Here is a 21779-nt window from a genome sequence, read left to right as displayed (position 1 = left end):
ATCAAGGAGAAAAGAGCTTATCCAGGGAGGTGGAGTGGATAGTCCAGTATTCTAGATTCTCCACTTATTCAACAAAATTACACACGTAAACATCAGTGGGATCCTGACTAGGACCAAAATGAGGCCCAGGAATAAACTAAATTTGCAATTTTGGATGCTTTATTACCTAAAGTCAGAAGAGAAGATATAAAAGCTGTTTTATTTACCAAGAAAGTGCACTAGGCCTGTGGAAAGTTGGTCCTTTCTGCTAAGCTCTCAGATATTAGAGGCAGTTGGCTAGATGGCTGTGTTTTACATCCCAGCTTAACATTTTCGAGGCTGCTGAATAATGTAGATCCTTTTCAGTGGAGTGACCTTCTCCAGAGCAGGTCTGGGTTTTTGATGTGCCATGTGCATTTTTGCTGGAAATTTATGGCTGAGCTAAAGGTGAGGAGGAAAGAAAAAAATGAGTATATTGGATCTTTTTGGTCATAAAGTATTAAAGTAGTAGAAAACAAAACAGCTGGTCAGAGGAATTTCACAGTTTTGTTTACTTCTTTGATAGTATCTCTTTTTTCCATACCACCTCTAGCTCTGTATCCATGGATATACTTGTTAACCTGGGTTTTCCCTCATTAGTGTTTCTAATTTTTTAAAATTATAAAATATATTATATATAAGATAATTATATAAATTATATATATATATATATATATATGTTTTGAAGTGACATTTTTAAAGGTAGATATATCTTCATCAGTCCTCCAATATTAGAAATTATTCTGGCACTATTATGCATATACGGAACACTATATGCTAAGAAGGCTATGGGGACATTGAAGAAGGTCCTGGGGTGGGGAGGAAGAACGCCTCAGATGTCAGAAGATCAGAAATAAAGAACCTCTGAAAGAAGTTAGGTAGAGTTAGGGGTTTTTTAGGTTGAAGTATGTGAAATTGGCCATTTTATAAGGTTCAAACTGAACAGTCTGGTAAAGAGAAGGCTGAGGAATGCCTTATTAGCTTCAGGTAACAAAAGTTCTCACTAGTCATCTCTGCAGAAGACATCTATGAGGAAATGAGCTTAAATAGATTTAAATTAACACAGACTGAGACTTTGACAATAAGAGGAATTTCATATGGAACAAAGAGATCTTATGGAATTTACATTAAGGACAGCTTAAGATGGAAAGGATGCCCAATGTTGCAAGTCTTTCAGGCACAGTTTTCCTAGGAGGAGAATTTGGACCCAGAGGCCTTTTGGTTCCATTCCAGTTCTTGGTTTTCAAGCCCACTGATTCAATATAAAGGTACCTAAGAACACCTTCCCTAGCCAGCAAGCAAGGGATGCCTCAGCTCACTAGGAATTTAATTTATCACTATTGAACTTAGATGCCCTTGCCTTGACACTCAAATAAAAGGAGAGAGAAACTGTTCATGACCCCAAACATCACACTGTTTATGGTTTGTTTGGGCTCTTCTAAGCCAGGGAAAACATATGTGCCTTACATCACTTCTCAAATGTCCCTGAGCTCTGAGCACACAGCATTCCCTTTCATGTGAAACTTGGCTCCAGAAAGTTCTTTCTTCTTGGTTTTAAAAAAATTAAACATACTGGAAGAATATACACTGAAGTGTTAACAATGATTATCTCTGAGGGGTAGAATTATGGGCAATTCCTAGTCTTTTTCTTTACTTTGCCTTTGTTTCTCTAAAAGTTTTCTTTTACAATGAGAAGGTAAAAGTTGTGTGATAATTAAACCCAAGGACAGTCTATGCTGGCATTCTAGTAGAAAGGAAGAAACATAATTGAGGTATTGGTTATAAGTATTACTTTACAATCTAACAAAAGAGCTGCTGATTTATTTTTTTGTCAGATCAGTTATCATTGGGCCACATGACATGCATTTTATAGTGTGGTAAAGGCAGAGTGTTTTGTTTTGTTTTTCTTTTAATGTTAGAACCAGAAGGAAACTTAAGAGGTCATTGACTTCAGTAGTTTTCTTCCAGACTAGGTGTCTTTAGTGTCAACTAAAACAGATGGATTATTTCAGGTTAGCTCTAAATCACATTCAAGAGATTACAGGTAGGAAGACCTACTTGGCAAGTTACTTAAAGTCAAATGTAAGGTAAAGGGGGGTGAGAAAGGAAATGAACAAATAATTCTGATATAACAGAAATCTGGGCAATTAGCCAAGGTGAGATGGATGGGGCAAGATGACAAGTTGAGAAAGAAGAGAGAAAACCACAATGTTGATTGTTGCTCTTAAGGTGTCAGAGTGATGATGGGTGGAGGTGGGAAAGGAAAGGGGAGAGGAGAACGGCGTGTGAGGACACACTTATTGCTTAATTTGGCACTAACTCATTATTTGATCATTTCCAGGGTTATCTCCACAATTCAGGGGCTACATTTTTTGATCATTTAAAAAATTGCGATAAAATACATATAACATAAAATTTACCATTTCAACAATTTTTAAATACACAGGTTAGCAGCAATACATACACTTACATTGTTGTATAGTCATCACTACCATCCATCTCCAGAACTTTTTCATCATACCAAACTGAAACTCTGTACCCATTAAAGAATAATTCCTCATTACCTCCTCTGCCAGCCTTTGGTAACCACCAGTCTACCTTCCCTCTCCATGAATTTGACTACTTCATGTATCTCATAAATGTGAAAGCATGCAATACTTGTCCTTTTGTGTCTGGCTGATTTCATTTAACATAATGTCTTCAAGATTTATCCATGTTGCAGTATGTGTCAGAATTTCCTTCCTTTTTAAGGTTGAATAATATTCCATTGCATGTATATAGACCACATTTTGTTTATCCATTCGTATGCTGATGGACACTTGGGTGGCTTCCATCTTTTAACTATTGTGAATAATGTTGCTATGAACACTGTTGCACAAATATCTCTTCAAATTTCTGCTTTTAATTCTTTTGGCTATATATTCAGAAGCAAAATTGTTAGATCATACAGTAATTCAATATTTAATTTTTTGAGGAACTGCCATATTGTTTTCTATAGTGGCTACACCATTTTACGTTCTCACCAGGAATGCACAAGGGTTAGGGGCTACCTTTCAACTAAGGCATTTAACTGAGGTTGTAAACGCTCTGCTCAACTGCTTCTCAAAAGAGGAATGCCACAGATCAGAATGAATGGGAGACTGCCCCTGGGGGCTGTTGGCCATCTGTGAACTGGTCTGGCAAAATTTAGGGGGAAAAAAATCAACAGGATTGAGAAAATAGTGGAAACAATTCCGGCAAGGATAACAGCCTTAGATAAACTGCCCATAATTATTAAATTACAAATGTACAAGTTGCGGAGGGTAAGGGCTTTATAGGGACAGGTGAAAATACAACCAGAGAGTCAAGTTCTCTTTCTCAAATACCCCACCCCCTCAATCAGGAGCATGCTAATATAGAAAGATTTGGGGGTTGTGGGTGGAGAGTCTATAAAGGGTCTACCTTCAGATGATGGAACTGTAAATAATAGTCAATCATTAAATGCCCTGATTCTTTGCTGTAGATTTGATACCAATGGAGATAGGAACATTTTATATTCAAGTCCAGACTAGAAATAAGTAGGAATAGCTTTCTAACCTACAACCTGTGCTTTAGTCTGACATCTTAACTTTGGGGACACTTTGGATTTTTCATCATTAATCTTTGTAAAATGATAGGGTTTGTAGAATGAAAGGTGTTTGTCTGACTCATTAGGGTAAAAGAATCTAGGTTAACCCCACAAGAGAAAGAAGGATATGTGTAAGGATTCTTCCTGGCTGTGGCTCCATCCCATAAGGGGCAAAATATTGAACTTGAAAAGCAGATCAATAGAAACTTCCACATTGAGAATTTACCTTCATCTTGGGTAGTTGTGACCTCAGAGCCTACATTTTTCATTTCAGAGAAAAAGTCAAAGAAGTATGGTAAAAGTCTTTATGATTAGAGCTATGAAAGAAATTCTAGAAATTAAAAAGTCGGTGGCAGGTTTTGTTTTAGAGCCTGAAGTCAGGTGGTATTAGCAGACTGGCAGCTCTTCATCTTTCCAGGGTGTTAACTTCCAACTTGAGTGTTGGCACTTAGATTTCCACACCCCGTTAAGCAAAGTGCTTAAAACAAAACATTCAGCTTGAGTCAATGAAATTCAAGGATCATCCTACACAGAACAAGAGAAACCTTTTTAGATTTGCAGATGCCTTTGATAGTTTCCTTTCCCCCAGGATCCCATTTCACATACATCTCACTAACTTTGGCCCTGGTGACATAGCTGGCAGCTTGAAAAGTGGCCCCAATTTAACTAGGCTTCAACATTCCACCCCCGTCCGCACTATAACCCAACCACATTACTAATGGTTTAACTGGATACTTTTATGTTGGGAGAAGCTTCACAACTATTGCCAAACTTAACTTCTGTAACTATCCGGAGAATGAATATATTTGGCAGTATCATTCTCTCTCATTCCTTGCCTTAAAATAATTAAGTAAACGAGCAATCATAGATCTCAGGGGAGCTACGTGACTCTAAGGAGTAGATGGAACTTGGTCTAAGACCAGGTCTCCCAGATTTTTCTCTTAGAGAGCTTTGTGGTTACACAATCCCTCTTCTGCAGGAATAAACACGTTATGTGGCCTGTCAGTGGGCAACATGAAGTCTCTCAGTATTTAGGGCTGGAAGAGGTGGGAAAGACTGACTAAAGAAGAAGGGAGGGTCCTACCTACCTAGAAAGGTAGTGGGGAGTGAAGTCTGTGTGGAGATGAGTGGGGGAAAGAGTGGGAGGGAAAATTTTAGGCTGCTTCCCACTTAGATTTGTACAATTCCAACCTCTTGGGAATTGTTTTCCAATCTCCCAAATCTTAAACCCTAGGTTGGCTTTAAAGTAGGGTATCCAGACATGAATAGCATATGGATAGAAATTTCCTGCCATGATTGAATGGTTGCTGAGCTCCTATGAATAGGGCTATAACTCTCACTGTTTTGGACTCTAAGTTCTTAAACTGGTATGAGAATTAACATGGGTTCTAGGAACTAGACATAATTCTAGCTGAGGGCATGAAGGAATGTTAATAAATGCAGAGGCTATGACCCTCATTTCTGCTACTATATTTCTTCTGGCCAGTTGCATATTGTTAGATCTTCATGACAATATATATTGTTGGGAAAATCATTGTAATGCAGACGAAAATTTATCATCAGATATCTATATCTCTCTCTATTTTTTTAAAATAAATTTATTTTATTTATTTTTGGCTGTGCTGGGTCTTCGTTGCTGTGCACGGGCTTTCTCTAGTTGTGGAGAGCAGGGGCTACTCTTCCTTGTTGTGCGTGGGCTTCTCATTGCGGTGGCTTCTCTTGTTGTGGAGCACGGGCCCTAGAGTGCGCAGGCTTCAGTAGCTGTGGCACGCAGGCTCAGTAGTTGTGGCTAGCATGCTCCAGAGCACAGGCTCAGTAGCTGTGGCGCATGGGCTTAGTTGCTCCATGGCATGTGGGATCTTCCTGTGCCAGGGCTCGAACCCGTGTCCCCTGCATTGGCAGGCGGATTCTTAACCACTGTGCCACCAGGGAAGCTCTATATCTCTATATTTTATATGTCTTATTTTTTTATATTAGGCTGTATAGTTATGCATTTCTTTTTTTAAAATTAAAATTTTTATTTATTTATTTATTTTTGGCTGCGTTGGGTCTTCGTTGCTGCTAGTTATGCATTTCTTTTCATTAAAAAATTAAAGTATAATTTATCTACAGTAAAATAGATACCCTCTTTAGTGTTTAGTTCTATGGGTTTTCACAAGTGCATACCATCTGTGACCACTACCTCAGTCAAGATATAGAACCGTTCCATCACCCCCCAAAATACCCTCCTGTCACTTTGTGGTCAACCCCTCCTCCCACTCTCTGGCAACCACTGATCTCAGCAGATCTATTTCTTAAAAGGCACTGGTCTTTCCACCCCAGGTTGACCTTTTTTATTATGAAATCCTATTATGCTTCAGGTTGAATTATGGATTCAGGGAAGATTTTTCTTAGCTGTAAGGGACCACGTGGATCCCACCAACTTCCATATTCAAGACAGTGACTTATGGTAATCTTGGGACTTGATTTTATTGCTGGTCTCTTATCCTTTGCCTGGATTCCAAGTGATGCCCTGTAGGATATCTCCCTGGGAATAGAAGCTAACACTTACTGCGGGCTAACTGTGTCTGGCTCTGTGCTGAGTCCTTTGCACACGTTCTATACTTCATTTTATTCTCACAACATCTTTGTGAAGTGGATACTATAAACCACATTCTCATTTACAGGTGAGGAAACAGAAGCACATAGAAGTGAAGAAACCTGCCCAAAGACACACAGCTAGCAAGTGACAGAGTCAGCATAGGACCCAGGCACCTGATATCTGATGCCAGAATGCCAGAACCTGTTCTAACCAGTAATCTATGCAGTCTTAGCCACAGACCTACGCCAGTAGACATGGAGCTAAGTGTTAAAGGGGCTTTTTTAAAAAAAATAGATATAATTGCTGTTAAAAATATTTGTAACAGCACACCAACTCAATATTTTCTTATGATTTCTAAATACAACTTATTGTTGTTATTTGTTTCTTCTGTTTATCTTTGAAATTCAGAAGTGATATTTTTAACTGAAAGGGAAAGAACCCTTTATGTCATAGACATATGCACGTGTCTATAAAAAACAATAAAGGCTCTGGCATCATACCTAAAGTACAGCATAATCAACCTTTACTGACCACTCTCTTTAAACACTTTATTTTGGGTTAACATATATTCTAGAGGAATATATCTATTCCACTTAGCGCTACTTACTGTGGACATTCTATTGTCCCTGAGGAAGAAGCGTTTAGTGGGCAGGGGCCGGAAAATGTGCATGGCAGGTCATCATCCATCCTTGCCCTTCTTCTAAAGTCAGGAAGGCCAAGAGTCACTTATGACCACCCCCCTTCCGATCTATCTGATGGGAGAACCAAGCCCCCCTATGTGAGAAGGCTCTGTAGCTTTCATCTGTCATTAAGATCTTGCCTGATACTACTTGCCTCATGGGCTTCAGACACACCCTTTCTTTTCATTGCCATAAAACAGATGTTACTAATTAGAGCAGAGAGTGCAGGCAGGTTACTCTGTGTCGGGCACTGTTCTAAGAACTTCCTGTGTGTGAACCTCATTGATTCCACTCAACAGCCATCTGAAGTATATATATCCTCTTCCTTATCTTCATTTTACAAATGACGAATCAGAGGCACGGGATCAGTAACTTGCTCTAGACCTTAGAGGTAGCAAGTGGAGAAGCCAGTGCCAAACAGGGGTCTCAGAAGTCTAGCTGCACAGTTTCTACTCTAATCTTTTTCAGACCCCTGATTTTGGTAATAACAGCAAGTCTTCCTTCTGCAAAGGACACCCGCCCAGTCCTGTCTCTTCAATAAATATGGGGGCAGCAGAAAGAGTGGTCCTTCAATGCCTGAATTCAATGCACCCGCCCCCTAGAAGTAGAATAAGGACCCTCACTCAGCTCACTTACAACATTTAAAAACAAACGATTGAATCCAAAACTAAACCACTGTCTACGTGGGAAGAATTTTCTGAGTTTCCTGAGCTACTTAGAAAGAATTCAAGATACAGAATTAAAAATAGCAATGGTCAACCACCTTCATAAATAGACTTTACTAGATAAAGCCAGCCAGTGCCCAGGCTTCCTCCAGCCCCCAAATGGGCAACCCTCCACCACCCACCCTGGCCTCAAATCAAACATTTCCTGTTGGGAGTGCAGTGGTGGGGAGGAAGTTCAAAAAGGGCTGAATTCCCAATACACAGGCTGCCTTTTTTATAACAACAGGCCAACGTTTCCAATAAATATTTGGGATGGCAACGTCAAGTTCTGCCAATTTGGCATCATGATTCTTGCTTAATTTACTATCTTATTTTTGAAATGATTTATTAAATAGACACTAGGAATTTGGGAGCATCAGCTTTTCTCATCAAAACCACTTCGTGTTCCTTGAACTGAGAGCAGATTCTTTCACAAGGACATCAAACCTCTGAGGTGGAAAACACCCCAGTGGTCATCAGCTCATTCACCCATGCAGCCTGATCGGCTGGGTGGCTGGGTGAATACTGGCTGGGAGCATCACGTGATGCACCTCACCCATGGCTCACCTTCTCCAGCGTATCGTTCAGGGCATCCATCGTCTGTATTTTGGCAGCATTTGCAATGGCACTGTGAAGATGAAAAGAAACTTCACATAGAAATGGAAACTTTCCCACTAAAGAGGCTAAACCATTTTTACAGAGGGTTATCTACTTGGCCTTTTAGCTTTCATTCTGCTTGGCTACTTCTGGAAGACAACAACAACAACAAAAAAAAAATCCTACCCTGTGTGCCCATGTACTACAACAAGCTTTGCAGGCCAACTTATTATAATTAATATTTTTAAACTTTTCATCAAAGTACAGCATACATGCAGAAAGGTGCACGTATTATCAACGTATAGGCTGGTGAACATTCACAAACTTGTAACACTAGTCAAACCAGTTGCCCCTAAGAATAATCACTACCCTGACTTACAGCCCCATATATTAGTTTTGACTTTATTTGTATATCATAAAATGTACCATACAGCAGGTGCTCTTTTGTGTCTGGCTTCTTTTCTCAGGCCAAGTTATTTGCTAGGAGAGTTTCAATCAGGGCTGAGCTTACAGGGCAATTTCTTGAAGGGAGCTCTGCGCTTGGCATACTTTTTTCTGGATGGTTTGTGTTGGTTAGTAGAAGTTATTGGGGTATGGACACAGATTGATGATGCTTAGAAATTTATTTTCTACGCTATATTTTTCAAAAGCTATTCTCCTAGAAGATATAAGGAGGTGTTTGTCCACAAAAAGGAGGCAATCCTATCCATGCAAACACTCACGAAGCAGATATAAAGAGCAGAGGTGACTCATGGGGGAGCTAGGGAAGCTTAAGGGCCTCTCACTGCACAGTCTCCTTTCAAGGCCCTGGGAGGGGCCCTAGCCATTTCATATTTGTAATTTTGTATTATTTTTCCTTAAAATGGTCCTCCAGTTCTATAAGATTCAGCTTCCACATACCTATATCTATCCCTGGTAAACAGGACAAGAGAGCTATTTTTCTGCTGTTTTAAGTTCTGTAGTGGTCCAATTCCCATCTTTTAATGACTATTAGAAAACAATTGAATTTTTTTAAGAGGGTTCCAATCAGCACTTTATGACTCTCTAGGCAGCTCCTCTTCCTGCAGTGTTTACCTGATGTTAGAATTAACAGTAAGTCCCTTTTGCTGAGGTGCAAAGAAACGGATGACTTGTACATGGCTGCCAACTAGAAGGTCATTTCCAAGCTATGACTCTAGCTCCTGAGCCCCTGGCCCAGGCATGTTTACCGGTGTCACACTAAACAGGGCTTACACTTGAGTCAGGTTTTAGTAGCAGGATAGGTTTTTGAAGTTAACCAGCTGGCAATTCAATGACAGTGTGACGTCATTTACAGAGTGCTTTCTCTATTCTAGGAACTTTCCTAGATGCTGGGTCAGGAGATAAATAATATGTGACTCCTACCCTTGAGGACTTATAGCTTTGCTTTAATTATGCGATAGTTATTTTCTGATTCAGAAGAAACAAAAGCTTAATGCCAAAGGGGCAAATTTTTAAAAATTGAGGTATAGCTGACATATAATATTACATTAGTTTCAGGTGTACAACATAATGATTTGATATTTGTATATACTGCAAAATGAGCACCACAGTAAGTCTAGTTAACATCCCTCACCATACATAGTTAAATGTTTTTTCTTGTAATGAGAAGTTCTAAGGTGTACCCTCTTAGCAACTTACAAATATACAATATGGTATCATTAACTATAGTCATCATGCTATAATTTCATCCCCAGGGCTTAATTATTTTATAACTCTAAGTTTGTGCCTCTTGATCTCTTTCACCCATTGTCTACCCCAGACACCAATCCCCTCTCCCCCCAGCTTTGGCAACCATGAATCTGCTCTCTGCACCTATGAGCTCGAGTTTTTGCTGTTGTTGTCCTGTTTATTTTTCTTCTTAGATTCCACATACAAGAGAGATCATATGGCACTGTCTTTCTCTGTCTGACTTATTTCACTTAGTATAATGCCCTCAGTGTCCATCCACGTTGTTACAAGTGGCAGGATGTCCTTCTTTTTTATGGCTGAACAGTATTCCTCTGTGTGTGTGTGTGTGTGTGTGTGTGTGTGTGTATCACATTTTTTTATCCATTCATCCATCGATGGACACCTGGGTTGCTTCCATGTCTTGGCTACTGTAATAATGCTGCAATAAATGTGGAGGTGCATGTATCTTTTCAAGTTAGGGTTTCATTTTCTTCAGACAAATACTCAGAATTGGAATTGCTGGATCACATGGAAGTTGTAGTTGTAATGTTTTGAGGAAACTCCATACTGCTTTCCACAGTGGCTGCACCAATGTGTATTACAAGCTATCAGTGCACAGAGGTTCCCTTTTTCTCACGTCCTTGCCACAGCTTGGTATTTCTTGACTTTTTGTTAATGGCCATTCTGACAGATGTAAGGTGATATTTCATTGTAGTTTTGATTTGCATTTCCCTGATGATTAATAATGTTGAGCACCTTTTCATGTACCTGTTGGCTATCTGTATATCTTCTTTGGAAAAATGTCTATTCAAATCTTCTGCCCAGTTTTAAACTGGCTTGTTTGCTTTCCTGCTACTGAATTGTATGCGTTCTTTATATATTTTGGATAGAGTATTTCATTTTTTAAAAATTTAATTCTTATATTTTAATTTTATTATCTTTTTATTATTATTACTTATCTTATTTTTGGCTGCGTTGGGTCTTCGTTGGGTCTTCGTTGCTGCGCGCCGGCTTTTCTCTAGTTGCGGCGAGCGGGGGCTACTCTTCATTGCGGTGCGCGGGCTTCTCATTGCGGTGGTTTCTCTTGTTGCGGAGCACAGGCTCTAGGCACGCAGGCTTCAGTAGTTGTGGCGCACGGGCTTCAGTAGTTGTGGCTCGTGGGTTCTAGGCACGTGGGCTTCAGTAGTTGTGGCTTGTGGGCTCTAGAGCACAGGCTCAGTAGTTGTGGCTCGCGGGCTCTAGAGCGCAGGCTCAGTAGTTGTGGTGCACAGGCTTAGTTGCTCCACGGCATGTGGGATCTTCCCAGACCAGGGCTCGAACCCATGTCACCTGCATTGTCAGGCGGATTCTTAACCACTGCGCCACCAGGGAAGCCCAGAGTATTTCATCTTAAAGTAGAAAAATCCTCAAAAAATTTCCCTCCCAGAAATTGAGAAGAAAACTTTTCAAGTGATCTAAAAAGTAATTTTATACAGAAAGAAAAAACCCACAAAAAAACCCGAGAAATTCCATAGCCTATTTCCCTCCACACTTTCTTTCTGAGACTGTTACCATTTTAACTCTTAAGGATGTATCTGAGCATCCTCTAATTCACTCCTTTTGAATCACTCATGAGCTCACCTATGGAAACCATCCTGAAATAGGCTCTGAAGCGCCTCTACTTGGAGGAGCTAGTTTCACATGTTCACTTCTTTTTGAAGGCACTATTTTTCTTACCCAAGGCATAGAGGGGCTGGGCCATTTGTACATGAGATCCAGCCCACGGCTCTCTGCTTAGCTCTGAGAAAAGTGCAGTGTGTCAAGGTTACTGCGGAAGGAGCAGGGAGAAAACAACCTCCGTATCCAAATTCCTTCCAGATGTGCCAAATACAGTGGCCATTATTTTCTAAATAATTGAGTGAGGAATTTAAAAATAAAAACAAAAAAGCACATTTATTTTTAATTCAGATTTGCTTCAGCAGAAAACTTATTACAAACACAGGGCCAGCTTAGGGACAGTACTTTAAAGGCTAAGGTGAAAATAAGATACAGGGATGTGAGTCCTGTTTGGATGCATTCAGGACCTTGCTTTTTAAGCAGGAGGCAGTTGGGCTGGCTGCAGGGAAGAGGAGGATGGGCAGAGAGAGTCCTCCAGAGGGTAGTTAACCCCCTCTCCCATGCTGACCCCCACCCCTACCCCACCCCACCATGCCAGCTGCCTCTAACTCTGGTTAGTAAGTGCCTAGGGAGCCTTGGTTTGTCCTAAGATCCAGCGAAGCCTCTGACTTCTGACAGTAGAGTCACTTAAAAATCAAGATGAAGAAGGAAAAGAAATTAAGCAGTCCCCTACCTTGTTTTCTCTAATCCCGTTTTCTTGGTGTGTCTCTCCAAGATGCCAATTTCTTGTTTTTTGGAAATTCGCTTTCCTCCAGCTTTTACTATAAACAAATAAGCATCAACAAGGGAGTCATATTTAGGGCAGCAAGAGAAAGTTTGCTTTGTTATTCAAGGTATGAATTTATTGTAGATTTGAAGAATTTCAGAACTTTTTGAAGAGCTAAACTTTAATCTAAAACAACATAATCAAAAGGTACCCTGAACTAGCATAACAGAAGAAAAAAATATTTTGGGCAAACAAGGTGGGAAGGAGAGAAGGGCTAAGGTTTTTGCTTGTCTGTGTTCGGAGAGGGGGACCTGAGGCTAAAAAAGGCAGAGGTGTTTATTACATCTTCGATTTGGGGAGGAGATAACAATTTATTCCCTTAGGCATTTTACTGAAAAACATTTTTTCTTATTATCAAACCAATTACATTCTTCATGACAGCAACGGACAATTACTATGTGACCCTTCTTGTTTTCCCACAAGATTAAAGTGCAAGGCTTGCAAAAATTTTTTTTCAACCAAAGCTTTCAAAAGCTAGATTGGAGAATGAGCCAAAAGTCAGGGCATGTGGTGATAACAGGCATTTAATTCAAGAGAGATGCTTCTGATCCCACCAGATGCCCACCTTCCCTCCCAGACCCCAAACCTCCGATGTTGGAGGAGCTCAGATGTTCTAATGAGTAATTAAACTGCATTAATAATCCTGCCATTCAAGAGATCAATTAGTGTTAATTAGGCTACAGATGACCTAACAGCAATTCAAGTGTTTAACAATGTCAGATGAAATCAACTTTTGAAAAGGAGCAGCCCATTTCAGATTGCAAGTCAAAGCAAATACTTTTTTCTGTTCCCAGGAAATTTGCACATCTGAAATCTGACAAGCTCAAATGAGAAAAAGCTAAATGGACATTGATTTGTTTGAACCTGTTAATTCTTTTTATGGAAATGTCAGATTGGCAATTTTCTAAAACTGGCTCCAATAAAGTGAAAAATAGGAAAACCTATTTCTCAATGCCCTCGTGAATTGACTTCATCATTTTTCTTTTAAAATTATTATTTAATTGATTTTTTTGATTATGTAATAGTACATGCATAAGGCACACAATTCAAAAATCATGGAAAGGTCTGCAGTCTCCCTTCTACCATTATTTTTAGGCCTCCAGTTCATCTCCTTAGATACTGCTAACGTTAACAAGTTCCTATGTATTCATTGATAGACATTCTATACACATACCTATATATTTTTTTAAATGGCAGCATACATTGTTCTACATCTTGTTTGTTTATACTTTTCATTCAGTCATGTACTTTGGAGTAAGTTCCCTATCGATATATATATATAGAGAGAATGTCTTTCTTTTTAACATCTGCTTTAAAATTTCATTATATGAACATTCTGTGTTTACTTAACCAATTTCCAACCGTTGGACATTTTAGATGTTTCTAATCCATTGCTATCACAAACAATGCTGCAATGAATATCCTTTGCATATACATAATTTTGCACAAGTGCAAGTATATCCATGGGATAAATTCCTAGAAGTGATCTTGTTAATTCTTAAGAGTATGTGCATTTGAAATTTTGCTAAATCTTGCCAAGTCACCCTTCACAGTGGTTGCACCAGTTTACAATCTCACCAGCTACAATGACAGTGATTGTTTCCCTATATCTCAAGCAACAGTGAGAACTAGAAAATGTTTGGCTTTATCAACCAATAAGAAAAAGAAAGGTAATTTGCCTTTCTTATATTTTATTAAAAGTTGAGCTTATTTCTGTGTTTCAGAAGCCAGTTGTATTTTCTTTTATAAACTGTTCACATTTTTGGTCCATTTGTCCTGTTGGACTTCTGTTCCATTAATCTCTCTGTTTATATGCCATTACAACTTTATTTTAATGATTGTAGCTTTATAACATATTTAAAAAAAATTTTTTTTTGGCCGCACCATGTGGGATCTTAGTTCCCGGACCAGGGATCAAACCTACGCCCCCTGCAGTGGAAGTGCGGAGTCTTAAACAGCTGGACCACCAGGGAAGTCCCTAACATATTTTAATTTTGATAGTCCTTCTTTGCTACATTTTCTTTGCAGAATTTTATTAGCTATTCTTATTTATTTTTCCATATGAACTTTTGAATCAGTTTGTCAATTCCCTCCAAAAAATCCTGCTGGTAGTTTTTTAATGGTATTGCTTTAGATTTATAGATTTTTTTTTTAAAGGGAAAATTCGTATCTTTATATTCCTGGTTGCTCTCTATTCAATAACATGGTATGCTTTTCCATTTTCTACATTTTCTTTTGGGTCCCTCAGTAACTTGTTCACATAAATCTTACACATTTATTGTTAGGTTTATTCCCTAAGTATTTTCTCTTTGTTGCTGCTGTTGCAGTTGTAGAGAGGGTCTATTCTTCCATTATAGCTTTCACAGATTGTTGTTCTTATATTAATATCATTGATTTTATACCCAGATCTTATTGAATTCTCTTATTATTTATAATGTTTTTGTTGACTCCCTTAGGTTTTCCAGGTAAAAAAAATTTATATAATCTGCAAATAATTATAATATTACTTTCTCTAGAATAATATTAAATAGTGGTGATGATGGACATCTTTGTCATCCTAATTTTTAATGGATTGCTTTTAGTGTTTTCCCATTAAGTATGATATATACTTAGTTGGATATACACACACACATATTTACAATATATACATAATGTATATTCAAATATAGTTCTTTCATCATATTAAGGAAATATCTTTCTATTACTGTTTCCTTGGGCTTAAAAAATTACAAACACATGTTGAATTTTATCAGATGCCTTTTTATCATCATGTATATAATATGGTTTTTCACCTTAATGAGGTTAATTATATTAATAGATAAAAATTTTATAAATATATATTAATGAATATTTTACTATCAAACCATTCTTGTGTTCATGGAATAAACTCCACTTGGTCATTTTGAATCACCAAGTTTTTTTTTATTGATTATAAAGGCGTCTCACTAGAATTCTGTAATATTAGATACAGTCCAGGAAAAAAATCCTATTTTCATACATGTTCTGCTTTAAATTCACACACACACATACACACACACACACGAAAAAAAGGCATACAAAATAATCAGCAACAGAAATGAAATAATGTGGAAACACCTTCTGAATAGCCCTGGAATACAGAGATGAAATAAACCAAGGGGTGGCTTTTTCTGGAAGACTGCTTGAGAAGGGTGTGCCACTGTATGAGGAGTGGTGTGGTCCATAGCCTCTTCTACCAAGAGGAATCAAATCACAATAGCTCTAGACCTAGAGCTTGAGCCTTCAGTATCTCTCCCAGCAGTATCTTTCATCCTCCTTATGACAAATGCTTTTAAAACATGGAGTGCTGTAATTACTTTCTTATTAGTGTTCCTTTTGTTTTCTCTGATGCTTTTGTTTTTGCACATTTTCTTCCACTGGTTATTATAGCCAACTATAAAAGCACACTTATTATAGTTAAAATAAGCAATAGTTAAAAGCGAGAAGACCTTTGAAATGTTGAGCTCTGTGCCGCTCATTTGAAAGAGCACAGACAATTTAGAGAATGTCCAGATGAGAGCAACCAGAGTGGAGAAGGAGCCGTGTCAGACAAGGAACTGGGAAAACTGGAAAGATCGCTTCTGAGGAAGCAAAGACTCAAGGGAAGCTTATGGTGCCATCTTCAAGGAGTTTAGGGGCTGTCTTGTGGAGGAGGAATGATTTATTGGTAAGGAAATGTCATCTAGGGTCAGAGAGCTCTACCCCCTCCTGTGCTCTGTGACCTTGGGCAAGATAAACTCCTCTGAGGCTCAGTTTCTGCATCCTTCAAAAGGGAATAATACTGATTGTTCAGGTTGTCCTAGGGAATAGAGGTGACATAAGCGGCTGGTACATGGTAGGCACTTAATAATTAGTAGTTATTATTATTTATATTTATGTTTTTCCAGAGGAGAGAATGGAAACCAAAGAATGAAAGTTCCAGAAAGGCAGAGTCTGGCTACATATAACTGTGTTAATCAAAGTGAAGAAGATTGCGTAGTACAATAGTATATCTCTGGTCCCTTAGTGTGTTAAAGTAAAGAAAAGAAGTGTATCTGCCATGAATATTTTAGAAGGATTTTGGGGAATTTGGTAGAAGTTGAACTAGATGATTTTTATTGTAATGTCTTTACTGTGATTCTAACTCTTCCCATCTACCTACAAAAGAAAATCTATCATGTCCCTCCCTTTGGAAAGAATATAGTGTACTCAGAGAAACAAATCCCAAAAGAAATGTAAAGAGAATGTAAAGGACTTCCCTGGTGGCCCAGTGGTTAAGAATCTGCCTGCCAGTGCAGGGGACATGGGCTTGAGCCCTGGTCCGGGAAGATCCACATGCTTTGGACCAACTAAGCCCGTGCACCACAACTACTGAGCCTGCACTCTAGAGCCCGCGAGCCACAACTGTGGAGCCCGCATGCCACAACTACTGAAGCCCGTATGCCTAGAGCCCATGCTCTGCAACGAGAAGCCACTGCAATAAGAAGCCCACGCACCACAAAGAAGAGTAGCCCCCGCTCGCCGCAACTAGGAAAGCCCGCGTGGAGCAACAAAGACCCGACGCAGCTAAAAATAAATAAATAAATTTATTTAAAAACATTTGTAATCACTTACATAATTCCATGTTTAGGTCCTTTCAATAAGCAAAATGAACTAGAGATTTAAAAATGTAAGAGAGAGATGTTTTGGATAGTTTCGTTAGAAAATCTACATTGATGTGGAGAAAATGAAACTTTGCTTTCCTATCTCTGAGTAAGAGTTATAATTTTGTGGCGGCGTTTGTAGTTTATAACTTTTCGAAAGTTGACCCTTGAGTTTAGAATGCTATATACTAATTTTCCAGTTCAGATTTTCCAGGCATTTTCCATAGTATTTGGTAGAGGGTAGTCAAGATAAAGAAAGATAAGCCTGCAAGAAAAATTGAGCTTCTTTCCTTCATTAATCAGTGGAGAATGTGTGTGAAAAAGCTGACCACCACAAAGGTTTGGGCAAACTCTGCCTTGTGACTTAGAACGCTCATTTGAAGATTTTAATTAAAAGGTTAGATGTTTGCAAAACGCTTACTTTGCATTCACCGTTGAGTTTTTGGCATATTCTAAACCGTCAGTCAAGACAAAAGACTCTCATCAGGAAAAGCAAGGAGAGAGCGCTTCAGAGGGAGAGGGCTTGACATGGGCCCACTTTACTGTCACGTCTCTGCCCCTTCTCACCAGCTATGTGGCATTGGGCACATCCCTCGACCTTGCTGACTTTCAGTTTGCTCCTCTGTGAAACAAGGATGAGGGTACATCATCAGTCTGCAGTACTGGTGCTGTGTCTAGAAGGCTCTGTGCCGTGCCAGTCACACAGGGTTGAGTGAATAGCATCTGTTCTTGTCATCAAACTCCTGTCCCTGTGACCTGTGGGGTAGTGGGTCTCGCATCCTCTCTGTTGAACCTCACAGATCAACTCCCAGAAGTTGACATGAGCAGACTGCAGTTGAGAGAATTAAGCCTCTGGTGTTTGCTTTTTAAAAAACCATACTAGCCCTTCTGCAGCTATGGTTTCCTCCCCATTTTCTGCATTAGTTTCACCCTTGGGGATACACTCCCCAAACTTCCGTCTCTCTTTAATGAGCCAGAAAATGGATTCTCTCTGGGGGTTCAGTGGTGACCCCTTTGATGGCTCTGACTCATTTGCCTTAAAACAAATTAAAGTGCAAGGAATATACAAAAACTCACGAACTGCTGCTTTTTCTGGTTCATCACATATGTACTTGGTTTCCTTGGATTACCTTCTACTCACACATTTTTGGCTGTTCAGGTAATGGAGTTCTTATAAAACTGAGAGCGAGGCAAATCAAAACAGCAGAAAATCCTTAGCAGAAAAGCTAAGCTTCCTAGAGCCCAGGCCGCCTCATGTTTAATGTAGTCTTGTTTTACAGCATAAATTTATAACCAGGATTCACAGAGGTACAATATATTATATTAATATACATCAAAGAAAAACCACTAAGCACCTCCTGTGTAGGTGGGAAAGAGTTACAGCTGCTGGCTGACTCTGGAGTGGTTTCATTTGTAACCGTGGTGGAGCAGGCACATGTATTTTTCCCACTGCAATTTTCTTCTGCTCTGACGACTGCAGTAGTGCCGAATGCAGCCCGCAAACATCAGGAGGTCTTGCAATTGAGGAGAATCATTTTTTTTGATGGCTATGTGTTTTACTAGGCCTGCATTTTACAGGGATTAACATTCATGTGCTGGGTACCTTGCATAGGTTATCTCCTTTCATAGTCATAACAACCTTACAATATCAATGTTATTTATTACCGCCTGCTTTAGAGATGAGAAAACTGAGGCTCAGAGATGTGGAAGGGAAGCAGGGTTTAAATCCAGGACTGTCTGATTCCAAAGGCCATGTCAGACCTTTCACAGACCTTTCATCATGTCTGTGTCCTACTTTCAGGGACCTGTCTATTGCCTATAAAAATCAGGTGAAATTTAATGGAATTCTGGCAATGAATTATTTTTGTTCTATAAGTAAAATTTTGTACAGTAGCTATCTGGTTCAGACTTAAAATATATAGCGAGACAAGCTGAAGGATGAGGCTTCTTTGCTCCCTTGTTCTCAGTGGGGAGGCAAAAGTCTTCCTTCATCTCCATTCTAATTATCCCAAACCTCTTATCTGTAGTGTCACAGTTCATAATAATTAATTGTCATGCCAGAGGCATTGTGACATGCTTGATGGCGTCATGGTGTGCTATGTACACAGAGTAATTAGCAATCATTAGTGGCGGAGACAGAAAGTTCCTGGTGGTTTCATCCAAACTTTCACTTGGTTAAGTTTATCTCTGTGATCTTTGTGTATAAACGTCATTTAGCAAATCAAGTGTTAGCTGAACTGTTTTGTGAAGGATTGGGGTGGAAGTGGCGGGAAGAGAATGGCGTTTTCTTTTGTCCTTGTGTAGAAACTTCTAATAATTTGCATCGATAGTTCTTGATCATTAATTAGCATCATTAACTTTAAATATAGATAATGTTAAATATTCCTAAATCCAGTTACAAACATAAAAAGTCAGGAGTCTGCCACAGGAGACCAGGACAGGGTGCTGAGAAGTGGAAACTCAATTAGTAGTAAAAATTCTGACTTTGGCTGGGCTGCTCACCAGAAAGCCACTGAACCTTGTGTCAGTTTTTGATGCTTTGTGAAGTTTATACCTGCCATCATCCTCTGCAGCAAAGATGATTGAAATAACCTTGGCTTAGAGGAGCCAAAGAATGATACCAATAAATAAATTTTGTTAATGGAGAAAGGCAAGAACAAAGAGGTCAAGTTGTTGAGATATTTCTTAAGGAAAAAAGAAGAAAGGCAGTTAAAAGAACATTAAATCAGCTAAAAATAGGCCTGCATGCCTCAGCCAATCTATATGAACATATGGTTAAGTACAATAAAACTAATTTCCATATTCCAGGGAGTTGATATAAATAGCATACCTTTTTTACAAAAAGAAAAGAACTGTGGATGCTTTGCAAAATGCCTCGATAGCTACTTTTCCAGTCAGCCCCTCCCATGCTAGTGTCCTTATTAAAAAGTGCTCCTCACCTTGGTGACAGACAAAAGACATTACTGATCACACTGCCCAACCCCAAAGCCTGAGAAGGGAGAGAAAAATTGGGTTCCTCTCTTCTGCGTGGAAGCCGGATTGGCTGGGTGTGAAGTCGGATGATGTACAGGCACCTTCGGGAGACTGAGTCCGAAAGCTGGGACCTCCAGGGAGGAATGTTTCCATGGCACTAAATTACCTTCCAGGTGTGAATGGGTCACTGCTAACCTACAGCCAGGGAGGGAAGGTCCAAGCTCACCACCTGCTCCTTTCCACCAGCGCCCAATCCCTTGTACTCCCATATAGAATTAGGTTTTAATTCAACCGGGCCTGACAAATCCCCAGGTGAGATTTTTACACAGAAGCCTAAAAGGATCAAAGACAGGAGGAACTCAGGTTGGAGGAAGTTAAAGGAACAAGGGGAGGTTGAGAGTCTCTGCTCTACTGGGGCACCTCTGTGGAAGGCGCTGCGTGGAAGGAGGGGCAGCAGCAGCCGAGGGGTCTTGCTGTCTGCAGGACAGAGGGCAGGTGGGCAGCCTACCTGCAGGAGGATGCCCCCCTTTCAATGCGGAGAGCTGGACTTGCATTTCACTTGCCATAGCGCGTGCCAGGGCCAGGGCCAGGGCCAGTGCCGGCGCTCTGGAGGCTGAGTGCGGCTGCCCCACTGCACCCTGGCTTTATATGGGCTGGGGGCGGGGTCCCTTAAGGGCTTTGCTGAGTAACAACAGGGCTTGTCATCTAGCTTTTCTGGGAACCTACATATTGGGGGCAAGTTTTCTCTTACAAGAAAACTTTCTTCTTATTCCCTTCATCTGAGAAGTCAAGGTAGCCAGCTAAGGGGACTCTTTCTTTCACAGGAGGAAGGGGAAAGGATCAAACTCAGTGGAATTCTTTTTCTCTCCAACTATTTATCCATCAAGTTTGTATGGTGCACCTACAATGTGACAGGTTTTGTCATATACTCGAATGACAACGAGGGCAAGACAAGATCTTTGCTTCAAGACGTCAGTTGTTTTTCTGAGGAGGCAATTATAAAACAAAGTGTGATGCCTTTGTCTTAGTCTTTGCAATTTTAAGCATCTATACTAAGAAAGTAAAATTGGGGATGTGCACAGAGATTTCTGCAAGGGATGGTAATCATATATTTCTCTCTCTCTTTTATTTTCTTTTTAGTATTGATTGGAATCCACATAAACACCCCCAAATAGAGAAGGATAGTTAAATAAATTAAGATATAGCCATGAGAGTACTATGTACACATTACAAATTGTGTTTTTGAATAATATTTAACGATGTGAAAAATATTCATGATAAGACAGTGAAAAAGCAGGCTATAAACCAAGAGATGCCTGCTTTGTTAAAGAGAAAAAGTACAATTGTAAGCTTAGGCATTATTGTATCTCCAGTGCTATCAAAGTTCAGCAAAAGGCAGGTGCTTAGAAATGTCTCTTTGTTCTTCAACACAATTAAAAACTTCCACTCTTCAAAAGACATTGTTAAGGAAATGAAGACCAGCCCCAAACTGGGAGAAAATATTGGTAGAACATATTTCTGACAAGTACTGGCATCTAGAATATATAAAGAACTCTTACAACTCAATACAAAGAGAACAACCCAATTTAAAAATGGGAAAAATATTTAAACAGAAACTCCACAAATAGAGATACTGACAATGTGTAAGCACATAAAAAGTTGCTCAACATCATTAACTATTAGGGAAATGCAAATTAAAACCACAATGAGCTACACCACATATGTATTAATATTAGAATGGTTCAACTAAAAAAATTGGAAAATACAACATGCTGGTGAAGATGCAGAGCAACTAGAACTCTCATACATGGCTGATGGGAATGCAAATTGGTAAAGCCACTTTGGAAGTCTGGTATTTCGTATAAAAT

At 39.4% G+C, this 21779-nt stretch overlaps 1 protein-coding gene across 1 annotated transcript; it reads right to left on the bottom strand.

Annotated features, from left to right (window-relative positions):
* Positions 1 to 242: 242 nt before the first annotated feature.
* Positions 243 to 20514, bottom strand: DAPL1 (death associated protein like 1). The gene is made up of 4 exons (XM_061200512.1): positions 20420 to 20514; positions 12206 to 12293; positions 8158 to 8218; positions 243 to 420 (listed from the first exon to the last, which is right to left on the bottom strand). Exons 1-4 carry the CDS (start codon positions 20475 to 20477, stop codon positions 304 to 306), a joined length of 324 nt encoding a protein of 107 aa, XP_061056495.1. The 5' UTR covers positions 20478 to 20514; the 3' UTR covers positions 243 to 303.
* Positions 20515 to 21779: the final 1265 nt, after the last annotated feature.

The sequence above is a fragment of the Eubalaena glacialis genome, chromosome 1 (assembly GCF_028564815.1).
Source record: "Eubalaena glacialis isolate mEubGla1 chromosome 1, mEubGla1.1.hap2.+ XY, whole genome shotgun sequence".
Taxonomy (NCBI): domain Eukaryota; kingdom Metazoa; phylum Chordata; class Mammalia; order Artiodactyla; family Balaenidae; genus Eubalaena; species Eubalaena glacialis.
This window is presented reverse-complemented; position numbering and strand designations above follow the sequence as displayed.

What these genes read in the sequence shown, in the direction of transcription:
- DAPL1 (XM_061200512.1), bottom strand. Translation starts at nt 20,477, where the DNA reads ATGGCAAGTGAAATGCAAGTCCAGCTCTCCGCATTGAAAGGGGGGCAT. An exon ending in ACGGGATTAGAGAAAACAAG is followed by an intron (nt 8,219 to 12,205) that starts GTAGGGGACTGC and finishes TCATCTTCACAG; the next exon opens with TGCCATTGCAAATGCTGCCA. An exon ending in TGAACGATACGCTGGAGAAG is followed by an intron (nt 421 to 8,157) that starts GTGAGCCATGGG and finishes CCTCACCTTTAG; the next exon opens with CTCAGCCATAAATTTCCAGC.